Source organism: Solea solea, chromosome 2 (genome assembly GCF_958295425.1).
Source record: "Solea solea chromosome 2, fSolSol10.1, whole genome shotgun sequence".
Lineage (NCBI taxonomy): Eukaryota > Metazoa > Chordata > Actinopteri > Pleuronectiformes > Soleidae > Solea > Solea solea.
In genome coordinates, this window is record NC_081135.1 from 3,371,458 (window position 1) to 3,390,471 (window position 19,014).

The window sequence follows — 19,014 nt, forward strand, 5'->3', positions numbered from 1 at the left end:
GCTCAGCTGACCAATCAGAGGCAGATATGAGTTTTCAGTGACCAATCAAAACGCGCGCGGTGTGTAAGGTAGGTTGTAGGGTGTATCCCATCATCCGACTGAGGAAACCGTTACACGACCGTCACCGCTCATCCACAGTCCTGACTGGGTTTAACAGGAGCTATTCCCACCTCACAGTTTACTCTACGGGGTTGAAAATGTTAAATTTTCGGTCCACGGTCGCCTTTAACGAGTTGTTTCAGACCCAGCTGAAGCGTCCGTTCACATGCAGCAGAGTCGGCGTGAAAGCGGCACCTGCAGCCGCCGCCTGCTTCAGCAGCGGGGCGTCGGATGGGAGGTCGCCGGGCAGAGGGAGGGCATTTGCCGGGTGGAGAGCCCCACAGCACTTGACCAGAAAACACGGAGTGAGGAGCTTCTGTGACAAAGGCGACGCCTCCAATGATGCTTCCAAAGACTCCTCATCGGAGAAGTGAGTAACGTTAACGCGATCTGGTGGCTCGTTAGCTGCTAGCTTCACGGTAGGCCGAACTCCATAGGAAAAAATGGCAATTTAGTAGACCATCTGTGGTCATTGAAGAAGGCAATAATGCGTAGAATCTATCCCTTATAGTGTCTTTATTTATGGGAGGGAGTCAATATTTGCTAGCAAAATATATGCCGAATTCATTACTGACTACTATCATTACTTTTACACTTTATTTGCAATGTCATATTTGTATGTTTTGCATTTAACAGATGTGCAATGTTTCACTCGTCGATCTTCAGAATGTACTTCTGCATTCATGGAAGCTCCGTGTGCACCGGTAGTTAGCGTCCAGAGAATTGTGGCCAAGAAAGCGAGATCCATTATCGGACAGGTTCGATGCTTCGGCTTAGATAAAACCACTCACAAAACCCCCAAATTAAAACACCACAGGTACATTATGTACTACTCTGATGTGTCTCTTGGGTAATGTTTTAGAGCGTATAAAACAAGTAAAAGTCGCTTTATTTTCAAGCGTGTCCGAAAATGGACGCATAGGCAGCCAGGTGTCGTGACTCGTGATCACCAGGAGATGCAGCTTTTCTCTGCAACACTTAATATCAAACCACTGATATCATGATGTCAGCTTATTAAAATCGCACTATAGCAATTAGCGAACTTAACTGTGCACCATGCTGATAACTGAGCATCAGGACAAGGCCTGAGGCTGATGTCTGATGAAGGTCAGTCAATATTACATCTAGCAATGTGAACAATTGATATATATTGACTGTCAAATATATAGTTTTGATCAAGTGTAAGATATGTAATACATATAAATATGACTAGAAGCACCATTCATCTCTAAAGAGAATACATTAAACATACATAAAGGTAATTGTAGTTTAACCATAACAAGCATAAAAAGTGTGATTCTAAGTGTCAAGCTATAATTAACTGTGTATGGCAAAGGTGTTTGTTGTAATGAGGTGAAATGAGTGCTTGCTGACGGTGAAGTGAGAACGAGAGCTCTCCCATGTGATGGATCAGATGCAGGTTAAAAGCATTTGATGACCAAAAAAATCCTAGTTAACCTCACAGGTTGATCTGGGGCCTCGTTGTCCCCTCTTAAAACCCATTGACATCAGTTGATCCACTCAGGATGAGCTCTGAGAATGTTTGATTATTATCATGCTGCCTTTTCACAGCATCGCTTTCAGCTGCTGACCAGCTAATGATGTCCGACCTTTCCCAGAAAAACATTCACCGCTTGCAAAAAAGCAACCCTTAAAAATCTAATGCTGTTGCTGCATTTTGGTGTAGGGAAACATTTGTTATCCCCTCTTGAAACATCTGACCTGTAAAAGGTCACAACCGGTTTAAACTTTGAGGGTCGAGGCTCTGGAGCCAATCCCAGCTGACATTGAGGGTACCAAAATAACAAATATCTAATACTTCACTGACATATATTGATTGTAACCGTAGTCTGTGGCTGCATTTGTAGGCCGGAGATGTGAATCTGTCAACATGTAAAAATGATGCTCCCCTTCTCTCTCTAAGGGCTGAATAATCAGGGGGGAAATATATAACCGTGATTTTAATGATCGATATTGCAATTGTGCTTGCAAATGTGATTGTTTTATTTGAAAGTCAAGCTTTAATAGGTTTAAAAAGTAATGGAGCAGCCAATGATACAATAATAGCTACAAGGTTTATTTTCTGGATTAATCAGTTAGTTGTTTGAGACCACGAAATCTTAATCTGTGTTTCCCAAACCTTTTTGTCCACAAACCAACATATTCAGCTTTATTGATTTCTTTGTTATATGGAGCAGAGAAACCAGGAAATATTTACATTTAAGAAGCTGAATAATCAGAAAACTTGTTTTGAAAACACAAACCAATGAATTGATTGTCAGAATAGTTCCCAAATGATCTAATCGATTAATAAGTGATTTTGATCGGCACACATTGAATGTAAAGCAATCGAAAAAATTAAACATAAATTGCCAAACCTTTGTGATTTGCTAATTGTGTTGCTTCAAATTACTTAATGAATTAATTGTGCAGTCTTATATTTCGGTGTTGATTGCAGCCCCTGTTTTATTTAGATATTTGAAACAGACATTGCTGAAATGCAGTCAGTCAGGCTGCTATTCTGACATTTAATACCAAGGTTATGTCAGTATTTTACACAGTAGTTGATGAATGAAAATTAATCGTAACAGTGTTTATTAACATTTAAAAACGGCAGTGGATTAGTTGCCAGTCTTTTGTTGCTTTAATCTGGTGCAAATATAGATGTTCATTTCATTTATATATACTGTATATATATATGTTTTGCTGTGTTGCACAGTAAATTAGGGTTAGATTACAGTCCTTAGTGGTAAACATTGGAATGAGCTGTGACACCAGCATGTAAACTCCCCGTATACTTTCCACGGATATAAAACACCTCATTGACTTTGCAGGCCGAGGTCGTTGTCCCATTTGTGTCTGTTCACGGACAATTTGCCTAAGCTGTCAGCCATGTTCAGGCAGTCATTAGCTTTGCTGACTGGTGTTCACCAGCGTCTTGTTTACCCCCGGGGACACATTTCAGTTTAAGTGGAGCCTCAGCTCACTCTGTCAAATATACTAGACTTAAATGTGTGCGAAATCAGTCGACATTTTAGATTCAGCATGACTCAGGATTCATTAATGTGATTAAGCAGCTTTATGTTTTTTTTTTTGTAATCATCAGTTCTTGGAAGTTAGATTTAAAAGGCAATGAGTCATCTGATCCTTTGGTTGTCAATGCACAACAAATCCAAATTATTCAATATAAATCAGATTTTCACATGCACTCTATTGGCTCAAATGATAAATATTTAAATTTTTTGTTGGGTCGTACCAATAACCAGTCAGCCAACTGGCAGAAAACTCTATAAATATTGCAATTTTATTAATTATGTGATCATGCAGACATGCAATCAAATGATCATTTAACACCTCATTTTCCACAGTGTTCATTTGCATTTAAATGTGCTTTTTTTTATATTTAAAAAATCTAAGTGAATGTAATTGTCTATGGCAGAACTGATGCTGCTTACTCACTCCACTATCATCCATATTTTAAAAGACAATGACACATTTGTTAGCCGGGTTAGGGTGTGTGTCATATAGCATTATTCTCTTGTAGAGAAGTGCTGGAGGGCTTCATCCCTTTTGGTTTCTATGGTAACAGTGTCTTGACAGCAAATCATATCTCACACCAGTATGTAGTTTTGGGCCGTTGTCTGTCGTTGCTGTGATCGTCTCTGTCCAGTGTACCATGATGGACAGACACAGTGAGACACAGTCAGAACCAGCGTGCCCTCTCTCTTTCTTGGTTAACAGTGTCCCACCGTGCCTGTTTGGTTGTTCAGAAAGAAGTTACCTTGCCTTTCCGAAGAGTTGTTGAACCAGTCGGCTTTGGCAGCAGCATTTCTCCTCTAAGTGGCAGCAGCATGCAGCAGCATTATCTCTCTTCTCACGGGGGACAGGTGAAAAGCAATGCTGATGCTTTGGACACACGCGCTCAGACGTCCCAGAGGCCCAGGCAGCGTTTAGCCCCCGAGGCTGTGCCCTGGCTAATAAGGGGTTAAAATGTTTGTAAGGCAGTGGAGTTTATCCCGCCTACATGATTTTTTTTTTTTTCCACAGTTTTTGCACCAAAGCCTCTGCGCTGGCGTGCTGCCCAGCAGTTGTCGTGGCCTAAAGGAGCAGATGAGTCACTGTGACGCAGATTGATTTGTGCTGCGCCGCCTCTCAACGCTCCCGGCCTAATGTCTGCCTCCACCCCACGTCAATTTGTCATGACATCTGTGAGGCGGCGAAACCAGCACCATTGATCCAATCAGATTATTGCTGCAGTTACCGCAGACGACTCAATCCAGATGCTGAGATGGTGTCAGATTGTCGCCTCTGCTCAGCGACGCCAGGTGCGTCAGTTAAATGAAACAACATAAATCCATAGTGAGCCGAGTGCGGTGGAATGATTTTGTGTCTTGTGAGTGGAACTGAAAATCGACGAGTCGGCTTCAAATGTAGGTTAGTTCTATCAGCACACAAATAGAGTCCTTTTAACAGTCCAGTATGTGACATCTGATGATGAGACTTTAGATTCTAACCTAATCTCAAGCTGTGTTTCCACGGTTTGTGTGGTACGCTACGCATTTCTTTACGTTTCCATTCGGAATAGTACCAAAATAACTGAGTAAAATGTTACCGTGAGGTCCTTGCTCCACCCATGACAGTCAGCCGATTCTGCGACAGGAAAACAAGACTCCCTTGCGACCCATTACTTCAACGCTCGCAGTCTCCTCCCATACAAAGCTTGGTACTGTTAATGCAAGCCTGACCCAAAAGTACTGTACTGTACTGTAGCAAACTGCACCATAATGGAAACTCAGCATCAAATCACCCCTTCCCTTCCCAAGGGCGTCATGCGGATATGTTGGCCTTCGCAATATCAGAAATGATGTTGTTTGTCCTCGTCCTCGTGTTTGTGAGTAAGTTTCCACTTCAAAACTTGGTTTGTCTGTAAGGGCTCCTGTAGAAACATGGCGGCACAAGATGGCCACCACTGTAAAGTAGCGTCTCCTTGTTGCACGACGCAAAATGGATTTGTGCAGCCGCAGAACTGTGGTTTCACTTCCTGGACAAACTGTGTGTGTGTGTGTGTGTGTGTGTGCATGACTCACAAAGCTGACCTTTAAAAACACAAAGGGGGGTGGATGGAGAAGGAGGCTGCTGCTGCTGCTGCTGCTGCTGCTGCTGCTGCTTCTTGTGGTGGTAGATTAATGAGGCTTCTCCAGATGTTCAAGCATGTCCACCTCTAACCTGCTGGTGATGATACTCCCAGAGGTGACATCTCTCTCAGGCCAAACAAGAACATCACTCCTGTCAGTGCTATTTCTGTCTGTCTGAGCACAGACTTATTATTCCGATAATAAAAAGGTACTGTATCAAGTTTGAGTCTGTGTTTGCAGTCCTTGAGCTCCAGTAATAATCCTAATCTTAATAATCATACATTTTTCAGGTCAATTTTTAATGTGAAATCATTCAATATATTTATATAACGTAGTAATGTGACTTTCTTTTAGGTTTTTGGAAGATGTTGTATGGATTTTTCTTCTGACAGTATTCATGCTTTTCTGAATAACATTGATTTATGTCCATTTTGTCACTGTGTTGTGGTTCAGTGTTACATTAAGGGTTTATTGTTGCAATCTGATACTGTACTGTAAATGTCAAAGTCACTGATACTAATCCAGTATTCTTCCCTCTTCACTCTCTCTCTCTTCCTGTTGTTGATCTACTTGCTTTGCATTTGTAAGTATGTTTCGATTTTTATTTTAGTTTTTTGTTTGTTTTTTTGAACCCATTTTCCAGTAGAAGTAGAGGTTTTCTGCAGAAACCCCACAACCGCTTTTACCTAACCTCACTTCCTCCCAGCGGCTGCGCTTGAATCCCCTCGTTCCATGATTTCATCCCTTCATCCCTCCTTCCTCCCTCTTTACACACACACTCTCTGATGTGTATTCCTTCCCCACTGGCAGGCATTAATTGTCCATTAATGAAGTCAGAGATGGACAACGCCAACAAGCAATCAAAGAAAATGTTATCAGTATTAAAGCCGAGTTTCATGCATGTTGAAGTCACAAATTCAGATTTTAAAGTCAGAATTCTACAGTATGAAACATGGTTCATCTGAGATGTTGATATTATGTACTGCCACATAATTTCAGCTCCACATTTATCACCAGTAATGAATTGGTTGTATGTTTTGCAGCCATGTTTGTTTTGTGTTTGAGACGCAATTTCTCAGAATTTCTGACTTCAGACATTAAATGGAACAAAGCACAAGTACCTGCTTTTCCTAGTTTGACTTTTTCTACAAAGGAAATCAATATCCATTTACTTTCCTAAACAATTTGGCTCCATGATTAGAATTAATTGTATTAATGGTGAGTTTTCTCTGGCAGGGCTTATAATTTCCTGACGGCTCACTTCTGCTGAGTCAATCCAGAGGAGAGCGTGTTAGTGCTGAGTCCGTAAAATCCAGACTGATGTACAGTTTTTCCTACCTCTTGTGTCTCCAAGGGTTTAAAGTCAGCTTTTTGTTTCTGGTTGGCTGATGAGAGGAGCCACCTGCCAGCCAAAGCTTTACCTCCAGACATCCTCTCCCTAGCACACAGCCCAGTGGCCCATGATGCATTGCAGGACATCGTGAGCCTGGGCACCCAGAGCTTTGCACAATCCAATTTGGTGCTGATATGAATCATAGCAGAGAGACTGCTGTGAGCCGGTCACCTGACACGACTAACTTTCCTCCTATAGACTGACTTGATGTGGGATCACTGCTTAGAATACCAGCCAGACCATAGCTGTAGACCATAAAACTAACCAAACACAGTAATCATTAACCGTGGATTAAGTTTTAGTTCACTTTATGTGCAGCAGAGCTGCAGACTCATGGTGATGTTGGAATCTTGGCCAAAGTCTGACCTCTGGATATTTCAGCGCTCGGCTGGTGACTGCGCTGTCGTCCAGCGACTGAACAATGTGTCATCATTATGCCAGAGGCCAGACTCCCTGTCATCATGTGCCACAGTCGAGGCCCTGTCATCGCAGGTCACACGCTGTTTTTACTGAGCTGAACTGGCAGCGGCAGTATCAACTACAGAAAGCACAAACCTCTCCCCCCGAGGCTGCTCCGTTTCCCATCTCATGTTGTTAAACATTCCTGGCTGGTATTCTAGAAAAGAATAGATTAACAGATTAACAGTTTACATTACACAGGCCTTATGGCAGGATATTAACCTCTGGAAAAGTACAAGTCCTGATATCAGTGCTCATCTCAAAGTGAAATGATTCCTAATATACTGTGCTGTAATGCTGACAGACAGGACAGCTTTGTTTCTTGTATTATATTGGGCTGTAAACAATCTTTTCCACAGGTTATAATACTGAAATAAGGCTTGTGTAAAGTAATGTTTTCCAATGCAGGATTACAGCTATTACTCAGCGCTTCTCCTTGCAGTCAAAAAGCTTTTTTTTTTTCCTTCTCCTCTACTGCAGTTCCTCTCCATGTGTCTTCCTCAGAGGACCTCACTTTTTCTTTCTGTGTGTTTTTTCTTTTTTGTCTTCCCTGCAGGAGAAGGAAGGCAGGCATCCTGCCCAGTCTGGAGGACCTGCTTTTCTACACCATCGCAGGGGGCCAGGATAAAATCCCTGCACACAAATTCACCACAGTGAGTTTTATTTGAGGCTTTGCGCCAAACAAGTGACGCTGACAGCAGAAAATCTTCTCTAACAATAGTGACAGGATATTAAAACCACTAACTACCCTAAATATATAATATTTATTGTCATTAAAGTCACTGTGAAAAAAGAAAACAAGGTGTGAATAGTAAGAATGCACCAGTTCTAAAAATCTGGGCTTATACCAGTGTATAAAACAACAATGTTGGCACTACTTAACATATATATGTGTTTGTTTTTTACCTTTATTATTATTTAATGTTTATTTACTGCTTTGTCCAGGCAAAATATGAAGTAAAACTGCTTTTTAAGTCCTGTATATCAGCCATTCATAACAGTATCTGTGAATTAGCACACATTTAACCTTACAGATGCTGTCACATAAATTGGCTCATCCCTCCAGATACCATAGGAATATATATAAAAAAAAACAACTAAGGAAAGTAAAATAAGATACAAATGACTTATTTCTGCAGGTTATGCAAAGAAAACTTGTATTATTAAACGCAAGTCACCAAATGTGGGTATTGTGCATAGTCAGTACGTATGATCAGATTTGCAGTGAGAGCCTCCCTGCTGCATAAATCTGTCTCTGGTTGAATTATGAGCAGGATAACTCCTCTTGTTAGCCTCTTCAGAAGCCTCCGTTCACGGCTCGTAGCTTTATCGATTTGTTGTCAGGCTGTCTTAATCACGTTGTTCCCTCCACTCCTCTCTCTCCACAGGCTCTCAAAGCTACGGGGCTTCGCACAGGAGACCCTCGGCTGAAAGAATGTATGGAGATGCTGAAGGTGACCTTGAAGACGACCTCCGATGGAGCACTTGACAGACACCTCTTCAAGAAGTAGGCATTCCCCCTACACTCACAGTACAGTAGTTATTTATGGTATTATTTGATGGTCCTTTTAAAGTAAGAATGAATAATGTTGGTCCTTAACCACAGAAAAGGGTCACTTCACGTTATTAATTATTCATCAGAACACGGGTGAAGGAATGAGGCCTTTAAGTTTAACAAAGCAGCCATGTATGCATATAAAATATCTATTTAATTCCATTTTCAGTTATAGCACAAATGAGACACCAAACAGCCTACAAAGAACGTATAATTAACTGAATATCAATAACACGGATTAAAATAGTAATATTGCACCTGCCCTAAAACATAAAGTAAAGAATTAAGAGCCAAAAAGAGCCAAAAACCTGACGTGAAAACAGTTAAAATAAACATGTGTCACTCATTGCAAAAACAAATCAAGCATAGGTGTAAAGTAAAACAACCTCCCACCCTGAGTGACTCCCCCAGAGGAAATGATGCTGAGACCGAATCGGGTGACAGCTTGGGAAGCGGCAGCATGGCGAGTCGGGGCATATGACGACTCACCAGAGTCCTCACCGAACAGACCCCGGTGCCGGCGCTCGTGGCTGGGGTCCATCGCTTCCACTCCCCAGGGTTATTTATAGAGCTCAGCCTCACAGAGGGAAGCACGAGTGCAGGCGGCGGAGCGAAGCGTGTGTTTTCACTGCAGGGATCCAGTGCTTCAGGGATTAGGCCGGGTCTGATGCAACGCGATAACGAAATCTCTCGGCTACCAGAAAAGCGACGCTTAGGACCAAAAACTGCGCGTTTGCTATCTGTTTTCTTAATCTCTCAAATGATCAACATCAGGACAGACACATTGATTACTCTTGGAACAGTAACTGATAGGAATTAGGACCCAACTTAAAAACAACAACAATGAAAACAAGCACACTCTGTTACTGGAAACATTTTAGCCTTGGAATAAAGTCGCTGAACCTGGGTTTCCCTCTTGACCAGCAGGTCTACCCTTTGAAGCAAAGGTGTCATTTGCATAATCCGTTTCCATGTCTAAGCAGTGGGCTGAACTTGTGTGTCGTGTTGTCCCCTGCCTCAGATGTGTCCAGAGCAACATTGTTCTGCTCACCCAGGCCTTTCGGAAGAAGTTTGTCATCCCCGACTTCCAGCCCTTCTGTGGCCACATCAACGACCTCTTTGAAAATGCAAAAAACATGTCCGGAGGGCAGGTGAGTCAGCGCTGCGGTGCTCCTTTCCTCCAAATGTAGAAATATGGAGCTTTATCTCTGGCTGAAGATAAAAAACAAACAAACAAACAAATACAGCTGCTCTACTGTATGTTGAGGATGTCTATGCTTAGACAGAAAAGAGAGCAGCATCCTACATTGAAGAACCCAAAATACTTTCAGATGCTGCTTTTGTGTTGGTGATTGTGTCAAACCATTAGATTAAGAAGTTAACTCCTGTTTTAAAAACATCACTATATTATATTTCTAAAAAGTGACAGCCCTAATGTGTCATGTGAAGTGTTACAAATACAAACTGTTCTGTTACGCTATAGGTGGCAGACTACATCCCCCAGTTGTCCCGCTTCAGTCCAGACCTGTGGGCCGTGTCCCTGTGCACCGTAGATGGACAGAGGTACAGTCTTCAGTCTTAGGAATGCTCAAAGACGGCACGAGCACGGAACACTTTGAGACGAGAAGCTGTAGACGCTGCCACGATGTCTGAACGTATGTTTAAATGGATGCCTCTACCTGTAGGCACACCGTTGGCGACACCAAGGTGCCCTTCTGTCTGCAGTCCTGCGTCAAGCCGCTGAAGTACTCCATCGCCGTCCACGACCACGGCACCGAGTACGTCCACCGCTTCATCGGCAAAGAGCCCAGCGGCCTGAGGTTCAACAAGCTCTTCCTGAATGAGGACGGTGAGGAAGCAGTCACTCCACACACACACACACACAAACACACTCTCTCTACGTTATGATAACGGCCACCATTGAACTTTCTCTCGAGGTTCAAATATTATTGTCTGTAAGTGGATCCATCAAATCCCAGTTACTCTGAAGTTGTGTTAAATAGTTAATGAGAGTTTTCATCACTGAAGCAGGAGGGCACGAGAGAGTGGCCGTACTCTAAGAGCCTGTTTCTGATGCTAATGTGCCTGTTTTTTAATGATTAAATATGTATTCTGTATCCAAATACAGAAAGTAGTGTTTTGACCTTGTGATATACAGTAAGATAATCTCTGAGGAAAGGTCTACACACAGGTGTAGAAATGTTATATGCTTGCCTGTTACTGTACAGCTTGTATTATAACCACACGTTATAAAAATATCGTTTGTTTTTGAGTTCCCCACGTTTCCCTTCTTTGTTGTCACTGAACAAAGTGGAGGATTCGCTTGCAACTGAAATAATCCAGTTGTTTATTTTCATTTGTTGTGGCCTGTTGAAAAAGAAAGGGATTCAAACAACACAGGAAAGAAGTCAAAGTGTTCAGATATTGTGTAGTTGCTTATCTTGTTCCTCAGTGTCCCTGTAAGACTTTTTATTTTTGACTTAAAGATGACTTTTTGTCTTTGGCAGATAAACCACACAATCCCATGGTTAATGCTGGTGCGATCGTGTGTACCTCCCTCATTAAGGTAAGGTATATTTTTTTAATACTTTATCATTAAAAAAAATGTACTTGAAAGACAAACAGGCTTGTGAGTTTGTTTTTAACGAAAACTAAACCTAGTTTTTTCACGTGTATTCTGTCTTAGAGTTGTAATTTTATTATCAAATTTTGAATTTACAACTAGAAAGTCCAGCGAATGATGATCATCTGGAGAGCGTGTTTCCGCCAGATTTAGTTTGTACGGGGAGATTAAGATTATAGATAATCACACTGAAAGGGGATTTGGTTGAAAGCTCGGATATCCTGCTCACACACACACACACACACACACACACACACACACAGAGTTCAGTGAGTCCAGAATGTGGGTGGAGATGGAGCCAGAACAGCGTGGTTCAGTCAGGTCACTTCAGTCACACTTTCAGCTTTCATCAGTATTTCATTCTCACACACACACACACACACACATATAAAGCAGGAATCACTGCTCTGTAAAAAAACCACTTGAGCATCACCTGCTGAACTTAATTAAAATTGAAACCTCAGTATCTTTCCTCAAGTGGCCGGTGAGGATTAACGGGAGTCCACGAGGTCGTCGGCAGCAGTTTAATTAGGACATGACACTCTTCTTAATGAAAAAATGAAACGTGGATTAAGTACATTTGTGAACACGGCTCTATTTGATAGTTTGCAGCCAACAAAGTTAACATGTTAAACCTTAGAATGTCCCAATCATGTGAGTGTGTTGTGTGTAGGAGTGGGTCAAATATCTATAACTGTCCATAAATATGTAAATATAAGAATAACCATCAGCAGATTTATCTGAGATTATAATTCAGCCATCTTCTACCAGGGACTGTCTGCATGCGTGCCTCCTCCTCCTCTCTCCTCTCTCTATGAATCTAGATCTGCACTTCAGATACACTCAATGTGTGCAATGTACCTTTTTCAAGGCTCGTTGTGTGGTTTTATGTGTTGTTGCATATTTTACAGCATTAGGATCTTTGGGAAATTATGACCACAGCAACAGGTCAATGACGTTGGTAATTTTTTTCCCTTTTTAATCATTCTTCCCCTCTTTGGTCTGGATTTGTGACAAGCTTTTAGCCTTCACATGGCCGTTTATGAATGTTTAAATGTTGCTTTTATACTTTCTTTTCTTTACACATGCATTCTCTAAACTGTTTATACGTCTGGATTATAAACAGAACAGCTCGGAATCAACACTGTTTTAGTATCATTCTCCATTATTCTGTAGAAAAGGACTTCTTTTATACTTCTTTTAAGTTCTATTTTTAGGCTAAAATTGTCATGATAAACATCTTTTACCTTGGACCTTTTAGCCATGACAGATTACGTTTACATGAATATCACTAAAAAACACACATATAATTATACGCTGACACTATATAATTAGTTTAACCTTAAGTTTTTTTTTTATATTCTTTTCATTGTAGACTTTGAGTGGATTAACTGTTTTATATCACTTCCCTCATCTCCAGATAGTCTGCCACCTCTAATCTTAATTCATCTGATGTCATGACTGGTTTGATTGGTCTCATAACTGATGAATTTTTTTATATACAACCCTAGTGACTTAAACCTGCTCTTGTTTTTAGCTTTTATTACCATAGAGATGTGAATCGTAGTGTTACTGTCAACATGTGGGCAACTGTTTGTGTGTTTTTCCATTTAAATGTTGTTTCATTAATGTCGCTTGTGTTTCAGCAAGGAGCAAGCAACGCGGAGAAGTTTGACTATGTGAGTTATATCAACTATTATAAATAATATCTCTGCATTTTTAGTCTATATCCCAATATAGATATACTGTATATACACTTAAAAACTAAAATATCTACTGTGTATGTGTATTATTATCTGTATTACATGATGTTATTATTACCTTTCATTTCACATAATACCTGGTTTATTTCTTTGGCTTTTTAATGTTAAATTAAAGGATATTTACGTGTGTTAGAAACAATGAAATTGACTATAAATGTGGTCAAATTCGGCTATTACACAAATAATGAGGCTTAAATTTAAAGAAGGGTTATTAAATTCATGTATTTTATAATTAAAATACAGTATATTATATTAAATTTATAATATTTAGTATTCAATATAATACACAATGATGTTTATCAATGCAACAGCTTTTAAAACTAAGAAAAGTCCTCACAAATATGATGATATCCAAAATCTAAGACCATGTCACATGTTTTGATGTAGATATAATATCCATAGCATGTGTGTTACAAGTATAAACATCTGGGTTTGTTTTTTTTTTTATTTGAACTCAATGAATTTGGTTGATCCGTGTCTCTGCAGGTCATGAACTTCATGAACAAACTGGCAGGAAACGAGTACGTGGGCTTCAGCAACGCCACGTGAGTCAAACCCACCACGACGGAAACATGTCACATGAACGCGTTTCACTGATTTTAGAGCATCAGTGAACGTTTTAAATAGATAAATAAACAACCTCCCGAAATAGGACGAGCTGAATTCGAGGACGCGCGGCTACTTTTAGAGATGTAAACATAGAGCGAGGATGGTTTGATAGAGTTTACGTAACATGAGCTGAGTCACAGTGTTTCAAGGAAAAAAACAAACTCCTCTCCTCTGCCTGTCTGTCTGTCTGTCTGTCTGTCTGTCTGTGTCCCAGTTTCCAGTCTGAGCGCGAGTCCGGAGACAGAAACTTTGCCATCGGCTACTACCTGAAGGAGAAGAAGGTAAGGTTGTTTTAATTTGACAAAGCAGCAGCTGTTTAGCTTGATTTGCAAAATAACCTTTTTTGTTCCTTCAGTGTTTCCCAGAGGGAACGGACATGACCTCCATCCTCGACTTCTACTTCCAGGTAAGTCCAGTCTTTAAACACTAATTGAAGTTTTTCAGATTGGCAGATGCAGGAAAAATCTTTCCATTGTCCATTAAAGACCTAGTTCCCTTAAATCATAATGCCATCCGCTTAACAGTGAGACTGTGGCTGTGAAAGAAATGAGAATTTGTGACCTATTTCCTGGATATTTACTGGTGTGTTCTCAAACTGGTACACGTGGTGAAGTACAATTGCCCCCCTTTGTTTCTCTCTCTGGCAGCTGTGCTCCATTGAGGTGACCTGTGAGAGCGCCAGTGTCATGGCCGCAACTCTGGCCAACGGAGGCTTCTGCCCAATCACAGGCGAGCGCGTGCTGAGCCCCGAGTCGGTGCGAAACACCCTGAGCCTCATGCACTCCTGCGGCATGTACGACTTCTCCGGACAGTTTGCTTTCCACGTGAGTAACTCCTTCGCACGCCGCAACACTGTCTCCAGTAAAATATTCGATATAATATTCGGTGCTGAAACATCACTATGCCCCCCCCCCCCCCTTGTTTCAGGTCGGTCTGCCCGCAAAGTCTGGAGTCGCCGGTGGTATTTTACTGGTCGTACCAAATGTGATGGGCATCATGTGTTGGTCTCCTCCTCTGGACAAGCTGGGCAACAGTGTCAGAGGCATCCAGTTCTGCACGGTAACCTCCGCTTTAATCGCTTTAATGTGTTTGAATCATCGGCGGACTGAACCTGAGACAGTGAACCCCAAACTTTCAGCCAGCGTTTCACAGCTTTCAAGCACACAGAGTAACGGCTGAACTTTCTCTCTTTCAGGACCTGGTTTCGCACTTCAACTTTCACAACTACGACAATCTGAGGCACTTTGCTAAGAAACACGATCCTCGCAGGGAAGGCGGAGACCAGAGGGTGAGTTCTTCATCAGACGTCGTTTTTCTTCCTTTCAATCGTTTGTCACAAAATGGCTCAATGCTATTTATAACAGGCTTTAAAACATTTTATTCTAAGCATTTTTCCTGCCTCACATCCCCTCCTCACTGTGATTTTTACATAACAGCTCCATCTGCTGTTAGAAATACTGTACCGCTAGTCCGGATGTAAGAAATCCACAATTTAGTTTTGTGATCCTTCAGCGGTGCAAGGATAACAAAGACGGTCATTATTTATGTTAACAAAAATGTGTGTAATAATGAGAAGAAAATACGAGTCTGTTGTGTTTTCAGGTGAAGTCGGTGATCAACCTGCTGTTTGCTGCGTACACTGGAGACGTTTCCGCTTTGAGAAGGTGAACAAACTTCACGTGTTTCTCTCCGTCCACCTCATTGATTCTACAAAGCTCTTTAATACTGAATTCTTGATTTACCAGGTTTGCTTTGTCCTCCATGGACATGGAGCAGAGGGACTACGACTCCAGGACGGCGCTGCATGTGGCGGCTGCTGAAGGTGAAACACCCGGGATCATTGTCGTGTGTTAATCAGTGTGTTAGTTTCCACCTATGGTCCTAGCTCGCCTCGCCTCGACACAGCATGGTGTTTAGGTTGGTTTTCCACTACAAAGTAGTACCTACTCAATGTGGGCGGAGTCATTACTGCTTCTTTTTACACACACAACACACACACACACACACAAACGAGTGACTAGTGACTTGTAAAGCAGTTGTTTTCAGTGTAACTGAATCATTGGATGGCTCGCCAACAGACTCCTCTGTTAAATATTGAAATTAGAGACATTTCCCTGGTACTTGTTGGAGATTAACCCACGTTTTTAGGCTCAGTTAAGCCTTTTTAACATCTACATTTCGGGATTGTTCGGCTTGATTCTTGTGTCGGACGTCTTTTCCTGTGACCAATCAGCGGCCGGAGCAGGTACCAAGAAAAGTACCAGGTACCAGGTACTATCGCTAGTGGAAAGGCAAAATAACCGCGCCGTGCCGTGGCGAGTCGCGCCGGTGGAAACACGCCATTAGTGAAGCTGGTGTGATGTCATGTGATGTGTGTGTTTTAGGGCACGCTGAGGTGGTTCGCTTCCTTCTGGAGGCCTGTAAAGTCAACCCCGTTCCCAAAGACAGGTAATGCACTGTCTATAATATGTACTTTAATGTAAAAAATAAGTATTGTCATAAATTTCAGTGATTGTTTTTTTTAGTACCTGAGTGGGATGCTGCGTGCACCTCTCTGACTGTTTACCTTTTTTATTTGCTCTGCAGGTGGGGGAACACGCCGATGGACGAGGCCGTCCACTTCGGCCACCACGACGTGTTGACCATCCTCCGCGATTACCACAACAAGTACAGTCCTCAGGAGAACCCCACAGACAAGCAGAACCTGGATGCGGAGAAGAACCTGGATGGTATGCTCTGAAAAGAAAAGTGAGGAAACGTAGCGTTAAAGTCAAGTCTAGACGGTGAGAAAGGAAAACAACAAACAGGACAGGGAACGGTTCAAAGCATTAAAACAGCAAAGAAATCTCTATAAATGCTCCTTAAACACAGAGAAGCCTACGTGTTTAAAGCTGCTCCTGGTGTTGTTAGTGGATGTTGTTAGTTCTCATTTCTCCTTCTGTATTTTGTCGTCAATTTTGTAGACTTGTAGGGAAAGTTGATGGACTCCTCATCATCATCACCACACTGTGGTGGTGTGTGTGTGTGTGTGTGTATCCCACTCCTCCTCCTCCTCCTCCTCCTCCAAACACTTTGCAGTGTTTCTTACACGTGCGTGGTATTTATTTATCTATTTAAGATAAACTGTAAATTATTGTACTGTGTGTGTGTGTGTGCGTGTGTATTCCTGAGGTCGACGTGGGTCTGTGTAAATAAGTATAGATGTATAGCTGTAGTCTAGTGGATTCATCTTTGAACACACAAGTGTGTGACGTAGTTTTCACTAAAACTCTAAAATGTATTTTTTTGTCTTTGAACTTGGAACTAAGACGCGACGAGTGAAAAGCCAAAGTTCAGCTTGTTTATCGATTGTCGTCGAAAGAGATCAACGTTTGTACGTAGCCACTGCGATAACTGCCAGACGCTTAATTACCACAACAAATTTAAATATAGCTCATTTTCATTTCACGCTTTAACAGAAACGAGATTTCTGTGTATGCACTTAAAAAAAAAAAAAAAAGCTAATAATGCACATTGTGTTTATTTTTTTATCTTTTCTGTAAAAACTGTCATACTTGAAAGATTGTTTCAGAGATGATTGTAAGTGTGTTGGAGTTTTGAATCAGCTGATCGATCGTCAATGAAGATTCTGCTCACATTGGTCCTCATTTATCAAACTTGGTCTAAATATCACGCTCATAAAATGTGCTTTTGATGAATGTGGCTCCCTCCCACATATCCATGGTTTCAAGACCTCGCTCCTTTTAAGTTTACGATCCTGAATTGTGGTAATATAACCAAGTAGAGTTGTGTCCCAGTCTGAAAGTAAGCATCATAGAATCGGAATTTTAAAAGATAACGTGGTTATTTTATATTATATTGTTTAAGTTATTCATTTGTGATATTGAATGAGTCATCATATGTTAAAGAGTTCTGGATTGGCCGTGAAAATCACCGCCAAAAAGGTCAGACCTCAGTTGGGCACAGACCTGTTTCTGAGCTGATAAATGCGATAAATGAGTACACCCACTTCTTTGGTGTACGCACATTTGATAAATGAGGGCCACTAAGAGCAGTGGACAACGTGTTTATCCCTTTGATCAGGAAGGAGCACTTGAATCCATTTGTTTATTAAAGCTATATGTGCATAACTTTCAAACATAAACAAAATGTCTGTTACATTCAAACCGGTCAGTATCGCGGTGTTTCACCCAGTGACATTCCTGCTGCGCTGCACACAGGAAGTGTTGTATTTTTTTATATGGATACAGTATATAAAAAACCCTTTCATTCTCATTCAGCAGTTTGATGGGATAAACTCTTCTTGTCCCCGTCCGCCCCTGCTCTGCCGCTGTATACACACAAACACTCCCTCACTCAGGTCTGATAATAGAACACTGTCGACAAAGACCAAACAGAGGAAGATTAATCACAATAAAAAAGCACCACATGTTACGCACTGCGACTTTTGGGTTAAAACGTGGATTTAAAAAAAAAAAAGAAAAGAAAAGCACAACACTGCAATGTTTAAATTAAAAATGCAATACAGTAGAAATGTAATCATGATCGTCAGATTCCATGTGATTCCTTTGATATGAAGTCGTGGTGAAGAGATTTGAAAACGATGTTTGTTTGTTTATTTGTTTGTTTGTGTCTGTGCAGCAGCTGCGACTGAAGTTTACTGAATGTAACGTGGTCGGTGTCGCTTTCTTTCTTTTTATTGTATAATTACGCTGTCGCCGAGTGCGGCAGTGCAGATATTTATTCACAGTTAAAAACACTGAATAAAAGTTAGAAGAAAAGAAAATCGATTGTACGTCTGGATTGTTTTTAGGATGTTCTTTTGTCTGGAAGAAATAGTTTTTTATCAATTACTTTGGGAAAAACTTTATTTTCAATTAAGTGTGAGAAAGAGAAAAATGCAAAATCCATATTACAAGTAAGAGTGCTTGTTTTGATATGGAACGATGTATACTTCACAATAACGACATATTTATGATGCAAAATGAATCAAATACGGAGAAATAAATCTAAAACTAAGGAAATAATAAAACTGTACTTAGAACTGTAATTAAAACACCAAACAATCTCATATGTATATATATTTATGTAGTTTAATGTCAAATGTAATACATTTAATGTCTTATAACTATTATAAAAAATAAAAAAAACATTCTAAATATAGCATGTGTCACATGGTCTGATACCAAGCTCTCGCATAAATACATTTTTTTATTGTAAACTATTCATCATTCCATATCAAAACGAACACTTTTATTTTGAAATTCTATGAAAAATATCACAAAATGTCTTAATTGCTGCATATTATTATGTTGCTTTGAGATCTGGTCTTTTATTGTGAAAGGTGTCAGATATCTGCTGTTTTCTCTTCTTTCTCT

General features: G+C 40.8%; 1 protein-coding gene across 4 annotated transcripts; it reads left to right on the plus strand.

Moving 5' to 3' along the window:
• Positions 1 to 85: 85 nt before the first annotated feature.
• Positions 86 to 18,422, plus strand: LOC131448942 (glutaminase kidney isoform, mitochondrial-like). Of its 4 annotated transcripts, none has more exons than XM_058621781.1 (18): positions 86 to 469; positions 7,643 to 7,739; positions 8,475 to 8,593; positions 9,663 to 9,792; positions 10,125 to 10,204; positions 10,327 to 10,490; positions 11,149 to 11,207; positions 12,911 to 12,943; positions 13,514 to 13,572; positions 13,851 to 13,917; positions 13,992 to 14,042; positions 14,284 to 14,460; positions 14,564 to 14,695; positions 14,832 to 14,924; positions 15,239 to 15,300; positions 15,382 to 15,458; positions 16,021 to 16,084; positions 16,223 to 18,422. In XM_058621781.1, exons 1-18 carry the CDS (start codon positions 198 to 200, stop codon positions 16,374 to 16,376), a joined length of 1,890 nt encoding a protein of 629 aa, XP_058477764.1. In that variant the 5' UTR covers positions 86 to 197; the 3' UTR covers positions 16,377 to 18,422. The 4 variants fall into 4 exon arrangements, with proteins under 4 accessions (XP_058477764.1, XP_058477772.1, XP_058477784.1 ...); XM_058621789.1 differs by having other exon boundaries at positions 7,649 to 7,739; XM_058621801.1 differs by lacking the exons at positions 86 to 469; positions 7,643 to 7,739; positions 8,475 to 8,593; ... (1 more) ...; positions 10,125 to 10,204; positions 10,327 to 10,490 and adding an exon at positions 12,176 to 12,225 and having other exon boundaries at positions 11,187 to 11,207.
• Positions 18,423 to 19,014: the final 592 nt, after the last annotated feature.